Source organism: Teleopsis dalmanni, chromosome 1 (assembly GCF_002237135.1).
Source record: "Teleopsis dalmanni isolate 2A chromosome 1, ASM223713v2, whole genome shotgun sequence".
Taxonomy (NCBI): domain Eukaryota; kingdom Metazoa; phylum Arthropoda; class Insecta; order Diptera; family Diopsidae; genus Teleopsis; species Teleopsis dalmanni.
Genome location: NC_051846.1, coordinates 155,469,493 through 155,477,997, shown reverse-complemented (window position 1 = coordinate 155,477,997; position 8,505 = coordinate 155,469,493). Strand labels below are relative to the sequence as shown.

Genomic DNA, 8,505 nt, shown 5'->3' with positions numbered 1-8,505 from the left:
ATGCGCTAACCGATTTAAGTCAGATCTGCCGTAGAGAAATGGAAGCTCTATCTCAAAATTTTTAGAGGTGATGATAAAATATAATCAGCCCACTTCATACCATGAAGTGTTACTGAATCTCTACCAAAGAACTAATGATTACATACATATTTAAGAACACATATTAACTGTGCAATCCGATAAATGTAAATCGACAATTCTAATGTACAAACAGGATTATGTGACCGACGACTTACCTAGACACTGGTTATTGTAAGGAATACAATGGAGATATTAGGCTATTAATACGAAAAACTCGCGCCCAATACATAAAATTATATAGAGCTTTATACCGACTCTATAAGGGGAATGGTGATCCCTACCCCTACAGTCTGCGTCTATTATTAAGAGAGCGAGAAACCAGCACTGCCATACTTGTATGGTACATTACAGACAGATAAACCAAATAATCCTATAAGATCAATATTTAGTCAAATACATTGGTACTCACGACCTATCCAGAAATTATGTCAATACATATTGGAAACAGTAACCAAAGGACGATTATCGTCTCACAACTTGTCAGATATAAATCAACTGACCGACCATATATTACATCTCAAACACCTACATGGCTACATATTGGTAACGATGGACATACGTGACATGTATCCTCGCACTCAAGTCGCATCATTATGGGCAATACTAGAGGATATGACCGCTGAGTCATGGTTTAGGAATAAGTGTCCGATAAATGTAAAATTATTTCGGCAGATGTTAAATTACATTACTGGAACTTTTTTACATTTAAAGAGAAAGTATACCAGCAAGTCCATGGTTTGCCACAAGGTGGGAATTCATCAGGGGTACTTGCAATAATTTATCTCGATACCCAAATCGCTATTAATTATAACGCATTATTTTTGTCCCATCGATGTCCCATGATGTGTTGCTGTATGTCACAAACCACTGGTGAGCCCATGACTCCAAACCGTACCTTAATATTAGACCAATTCCCGCAGCCATATGAACAGCCAAACAGACCTATGTATCCTCGCTTATGTGATGTGGGAACAAAACATCCCCGCCAATACAGACGAAGTATCATATATAGCTGCGAAGAATTCGGCGGGTTGTTACCTAGTGTTGTTAAATCCTTAGAAATGGCGACATCAACATTCTCACGTGCTAAAACGTTGTTCTAGTTGTTACATATGTCTCCGCGGGAAGTACATAACACACCGTTAATTAGTCCACGTCACCATATCCTCTTGTCTACGTGTAATACATGTGGCATCGGGTTTATACCTACCGAAAAAGGGCTATCTCATGAAATATACCGAGATTTGTTGGATGAAGAAACATCATCTATGTCGATTCATAAGAACCAATATAGACATGAATTTTCTGAATTTCCCACTATACTACCTATCATGCCAACCATATCAATTCCAGTACAACTAAGCGTGTATGAGCATATATATACCTTTGTGGGTATAACATGGAATTCATCATACCACTACAATTCCATACCACGTTTTTTGGCCCATATGAGAACGTGTTTTTATGTGCTCAAACCTTCAGCCTTACCAAACAAAACTTGTATTATTATTAATGCTCAAAGTTCCAATCATCATTATACGATTGGAAATTTGCTTACATAACCCAACAAGTGGGTTATCCAACCAAGCCTCCAGAATAGTAACAAACGGACACAGTGACGATGATCACTGAAAAAAATATATATACTTAACCTTATAAAACTTTGTCAATAGATAACTACCCCAATTCAAATACACAAGAAAAAACTACTTTTATTATCATATACATATATTAATCTTAAAAAAACTCCAAAAAAAACCTAATGAATCTAAGAAAATATTCAGTATAACAGAAACTATAAAAATAGAATAGGAAAGAATACAAAAATATAAAATATAAAAAAATAAAATAAAAAATAAAAAATAATTAATTAAATAATAAAATAAATAAATACAAATAAAAATAAAATATAAAAAATTAAAAAATTACAACAATACTAAAAGTATAATAATAATATAAAAAAAGTATATATAAAAATATAAAAATTAAAAAAAAATATACTTACAAAAGTATCCATGTCCGGTTAGTATCTGAGTGATATAGTAATTTGTGTCTCCCGATTTTCGTTTGAGCCAAGTGATCAATCTAGCTGTCTATTGTTCCATCTTTGTTGCCATATTTCGATGGTTTGGTCCTAAACTTCTGTTTTCAATATTTGAGTCGTTTTACAAAATGTGTGCAAAGACTATCTTGATTTAAACGCTTTGTCATTAAAAAATAAATTTCAGTTGAGGACTTTAAAATGTCATTTGCTAATAACAAAGCAGCTTGTAAACTGAGTTGCAGTCCTTCTAAAAAAAACACTTTCTTTGATGTATCTGCCAAAGACACCTGTTTAATATAATTTAGAAAGTATTTAATAAAATTACAACTTTCATTTTCTAATTGGATTGCTGATCTAAAAGAATTGTCAGCACATAAAGAACAGCTATTCATACAATCAAATATTCGATCAATTTTTTGTATGAAATGTGCAGTTGCCAATGCAACTTCTATAGTGCTTTTTTTAAAATCAGATGTATCTACAACGGTTTTAATAGCAGCTACAACAGTTTTACTAAATACTTGTGTTCCAAATTTTACTCTCATTTTTTCAAAAGAGTTAGGGAATATATGTTGTCTCGTTAATTTTGGACACAAAGCAATACAAATTTCTTTAAAACTCATTAAGTATAAAATGCTTAAACACTCCAAACTCTCCCGCATGTTAAAGCTCAAAAATTAAAAATTGAGTCACAACGAGTCCATGTGACACAAAAATAACTCAAATACTATTTCCCCGATTTCTGCGACCGATTTTTGTGAAATTGCCCTCACTTCATTTTTAAGATTTTTTGAGTGATGCACACTCTATGTATATATACTCTTTGATGATAGTCTGTCACCCTAAACGATTCATACGTAATACAAGAGCATTTTTACCTTACAAATTTATTGTAAGCAGGCGGAATATGTAGAATTGTAATATAAATTTAATACGTTTTTTTATTATTTTATTATTAATGTATTTATTATTATTATTATTATTTATTATAATAAATACATCCTAAATTACAACCTAAATCACATAGAAAATATATTTAAATAGCTTAAAAATATTAAACAGAAATTTGCAAGAGTAGGAGTATATATGATATGTAATATAAATTAATCATTTTAATAAAAAAAGTCAAAAAGTATTAAATTTTTTGCTTATTTTGTGTATATATTATATTATATCTTTATATATCTGCGTTTTTATAACTAAAATAATGTGTTAAAAATGTTATATGTAAAAAAAACTGTAACAAAATGTATATAAAGAGATATTGTATTATAAAATTAAATTAATAATATTCACAAATTTCGAATATGATTTCATTTGTACAAATGTATATAAATAAAATTAATAATTAATAAAATTAATATGTATATAAATTAAAAGTAAAGTTTTAAAATTTAAGCCATTTTTAATAATTATATACAAAATTTGTTAAAACAAAATTATAAAGAAAAGAAATAAGTCTATAAATTTTGCTTTTTTTTTGTGGTATGAAATTACGTATTAGAACTCTATTAGATGGTTTTTTAGCTGCATAAAAATTTATAATGATCTAGTAGATAATTTAATGGCATTTATTTTTTAAATATGATTGCCGGCATATGTTCGCCACGGCTACAAGTTACAGAACGAGGAGTCCAGTAAACGGGATTACTTTTGGAAATAAAGTTACTACGAAATTGATTGTGGTTTCGCGATAAATTAATTGTTAAGCGCACTGCATGACAAGTTGTGCCATTAGAAAAAAAAAATGTAGTCGATGTTTAACTGATTAATTTTTGGAAACGGAAAATTGACTCGATAGCTACTTTTTTCTCTTTTCGAAAGAGGAAGCGTGTGAATCGCATCAACCAGTAAATTTTAATGGATGTTATCGTGATTCTTTAACGGCTTGAGGATTATCTTCGCTCCATCTACGGTAATTTTGCTTATTGATGTGGCCATTTAAGAAAAAAGCTTTTTTTTATTAACTTCGCAAACATATTTATTTTTTTCAAAGTAAATTTCTACAATTTGGAAGCATTGTTCTACCGTTAAACGATTTATGATGAATTGCAAAACCTTACTGAACACAAATATAAACACAGTTTGACATTCTCAGCTGGCAAACTAGAGTTATCGATATTAATAGTTCTCATGTAGCTAAAAAAAACACCCAATATATCAGTATATATATACTGGTCTATACTGACTAGTCGACTAGTCGTCAAATGTGTTTGGCATGGATTCCATTATTATTTGTACAAGGTGTGATCTGTGTGCTTTACCAATTTTTATTTTAGTTAGAATGGAAAACTTCTTGTATATAAACACGATTAGTCATCGCTTCTAATTTGACAGGCACGAGTTCTAAGCCTGGCACTTGCAGTCCAAACAAATTATATACGGACTATAAACTAATTAAATAAAAATTCGATTATTCCAAGGACCACTGATGAAGAGTACTTGGCAATACTCGAAACAGAGTTGTATGGTCAGCCAAACTTCAATAAAATTAAAAAATAAATTTTTGTATTTGTCCTTTAAGAAATAAAAATTTGCTATTCAAAATCCCTCTAGAATGGAAAACTTCACAACAGCTAACCGAGCGCTTAAATACCACTATGAACCCTTTTTTTATTGGAAGATGTCCTTTCTTGATGGACATTGGAAGTAAGCGTTTTACACTCGTTATACTCAGGTGTGTATTTATTGTGACTTATTAAGTGTTTATCAAATCAGTACTTTTATTGCATATTAAAACAGTTTTTTTTACCTGATTTAAAGCACTTCACACATACTGATATTTTTTAATAATTAGAGTACACCATGGCAGCGCTACAAATAAGTGGATTAGAATGTAGAGAGAAACGCTTTGTTAGTGCATCATGCGAAGCGGTTCAAATAAATTTAGTGGGCTCATAATAACCTTTTCCGTGCGATTCTTACCCTTAAATAATTTTGGTTAACCCTTTGTGTTTAATTTCTTGTACAAATTTTTCCATATAGAATCGAGGAAAAAACATAATTTGCGTGCAAACTATAGTGGGTCTCAGTTGTATAGGAAAAATACAACTATTTTTTTAATTAATTATTGAGGGCAGTAGCAATTAAGATATCCTGGTCAAATTTACAACCACTGTAGGTAATTCAATTATATTAAATCGTAAGTTTAATTTAATAAAGTATTAACTCAAAAAATCAGTGTTTTTAACGTTATGTGTTTTTAGGGTGTTAGAACCACTGTGCCTTCTTAATAATGATTATAACATTTAACTGACTATTGATTGATTATTTATTTAGTATAATTTTAATGTGTGCTTAGTAAGCACTTAACATTTAACATATAACAATTATAATACTTAAAATCAATTAAAATGTTTTATATTGAATTTCAATTTATCATCAGGTGAAGTTTTTTCCAGATTAAAGAAGTATTTTGTTTTTCTAGCAGACTAAAGTAAGGTTAGTAAATCAATGGAGCAACAACAAAGTGGTTCATCTTTTGGAACACCAATGGTATTATCTATAAAAATAAAACTTTCCCGTTTAATAATGACTTGCATAAGTTTTTGGTTGTGCTTATACGCCTATACGCCATTTACGAATCTACCGATGGTTTATGAAATTTATTCAACTTTATGGGTTATTGAAATAATGTTTGTATATTATTTCGCAATTACAAATTTACTTTCGAATGGATTCGTTGTCAGTCGCGTAGTGAGATCATGTATTATTTCAATGGGCATGATATGTCATCTATCGTATTTAATGGAATCAACTTCATCAAGAAAATTACATGCAGATATTGAACAAAAATTTAACCAAATTGAAATGTGTTTAAATGAAAAACTAAATTTAAAAACCACTCCTATAGATAATATCTGGAATAAGGCATTTCCAAATCTATATTTGATATTAGTTACATTTTGTGCCAATGTGATCATAATTTATACCATTGTACTTGAGCAAAATATAAACGGAGTTGTAAATATAGTCTTTTGGATATATTTTCCAAATGCTTTGGCTGGGCAAATAAGAATTGTTGAGTTTTTGACTCATATTATACGTGTAAATCGTAGCGCGTGTATTGTTCTTAGCACAATCAATGAAATTGGTGAGCGCAATCTACGGCATATATTTAAACCATTATTTAAGGTATCGATAAAGAATAATTTTGTAGAGGTATTACCTCAGGACGATAGCGAAGACGAAAGTCAGATAATGATTCTCAAGAGTATTTACACCGATATTTTTGCTTTGTTCAAATTGTTGAACGAAACCTACGGTTGGTCTTTGCTATGTTTTACAACAATTTATTTTATATATTTTCTTTTCCATTCGTATTGGTTTTTTGTGGCTTTGGTTTCCCTTAATGGATTCAAAATAATTCATCATATGGCATTTTTAATTGTCATTTTTTCTTTTTTAACTGCAATGTGCTGGCGGTGTCAGAAAAGTTTTAATTATGTAAGTTTTATAAAAATTACTTTATTCAAATTTTAAACTTTAATATTTCAATATTTAAAATGCTTTCTTTAGAGTCGAAATATTGGTTGCCTTATTTTCAAGCTTGTAAAGCCTCTTGGCAATAAACGGTACAATGACTTAATAAGTGAGTTCTCATTGCAAACCCTCCATCAACGTTTCGTTATTACAGCAAAGGAGTTTTTCAACTTGAATTTGAATTTGTTGGGAAGTGTAAGTAAAAGTACTTAAATATATTTTAAAATAATACTTTACACCTAAATAATTAAAACAGTGAAAAATTTTATAATTTTAATAAAAAAGGCAGAGATATAAATTTAAAAAAAAAAATTATTTATAAGAAATCAGGGACACTGGTTTATTTTATTCAAAATTGTACTCTTCTGTCTCAATACAGTGATTTACATGGTCTTTAACCATGCCTATTAAAAGTTTTGAATCTCCGGCCGTAATGTCCTTTAGAATACGGGTACAAGTTTTTGCATAACGTCTACGTCCACAAGATGACAAATTAGGTGTTTGCAGAAAATAAATGCCTTAGATTTATTTGATTTAGTTGAAAACTAAATAAATTGATTTATAACCTGAATAGTTCAAAAACGAATTAATCACCGAGAAGAACAATCGACGACGGGAACACTTTTTTTTAAAGATTTGTATAAATCTTTAACATACATGTTTTTTAAAAAAAAGGCTCTGCTGATAAATTAAAATGAATCTGTCGCAAAAAATATGCTTTATAATAGGACTGTTCCACGAGCTACTCATAGTAACTTTCAGTAACATTGTGTGTACACAAGTGCGGTCCATCAGAAAATTTTCGAGTAAATAAGAGCATCTGAGGAAGCGTAACATCCCTGTCAAAATTTGAAAATGCAATACAGACTTTACTCGTACATTTTATTTCAAGTAAAATTTGTGTTTATGTGTGAATCATCTGTTTTAGTTTGAATTTAAATTTTTGTATTGATTATTTGCGCGGCACTGGTGTTCACTCCACATTTTACACAAAGCTGTTCCATGACAATCTGTGTACAGAGCGTAATTTGATACTTTATTTGTATTATGGTCTCAATTTGTACTGTACCTGTGTTTTACTTGAGTTTTACTATGAGTAGCTAATTTTTCCAAACAACTTATTATTATATTAAACAAAGTATATCTTATATATATACAGAGTTTCACTGCTAATAGAAGAATTGTAGCAAACTGAAATTAAATATTTTACGATACATTTTGAATTGAAAGAAATAAAAATATAATCATTAAATACTTAGTAAATAATCACTCTTATATGTTATCGTCAGTAAATTGTTTGTTTTTTATTTGATTTTTCAGATGGTTGCCGCTATTGTGACATATTTAGTAATTCTAATACAATTTATGTTGTCGGAAGGAACTGACCAGAAACTTGCAAATACAACCGTCATCCCTCCTATTATTACGAATAGTTCCTATAATTTTTCGGCAAGAAAAATTATTGAAAATGTCGTTACTACTGTACTTACTACCGACATTTCTGAGAGGACATAAATTAATTATAAATAATTATTGATGTTATAGCAAAAACTAACACTAATATTTATATTTTCATATTTCACATGTAGTTACCATACTTCAATAAACAAAAAAATAAAAAAAAATATAATAAACAATAAAAATTTCATTATAAAATGAAATATTAAATATAAATGTAGAATAAATATCAATGGGATATACACATCAACAATTTAAAAATACAATAACAATAGCAACAGTGGTAATGATAATTAAAAAAATAAAATAAAATTTAAATTCATAATTAATGGTAAATTTTATTTTGTCAACATTTTTACGCCGGGCAGATGGAATTGCTATTTTGTTGAAACCAGAATATATCTTTAATATCTGAACAAAGTACTTATTTATATAGATAT

At 29.2% G+C, this 8,505-nt stretch overlaps 1 protein-coding gene across 1 annotated transcript; it reads left to right on the top strand.

Moving 5' to 3' along the window:
* Positions 1-630: 630 nt before the first annotated feature.
* Positions 631-8,143, top strand: LOC119666516 (gustatory receptor 23a-like). The gene is made up of 3 exons (XM_038075799.1): positions 631-735; positions 6,644-6,802; positions 7,928-8,143. Exons 1-3 carry the CDS (start codon positions 631-633, stop codon positions 8,120-8,122), a joined length of 459 nt encoding a protein of 152 aa, XP_037931727.1. The 3' UTR covers positions 8,123-8,143.
* The last annotated feature ends 362 nt before the right edge of the window (positions 8,144-8,505 follow it).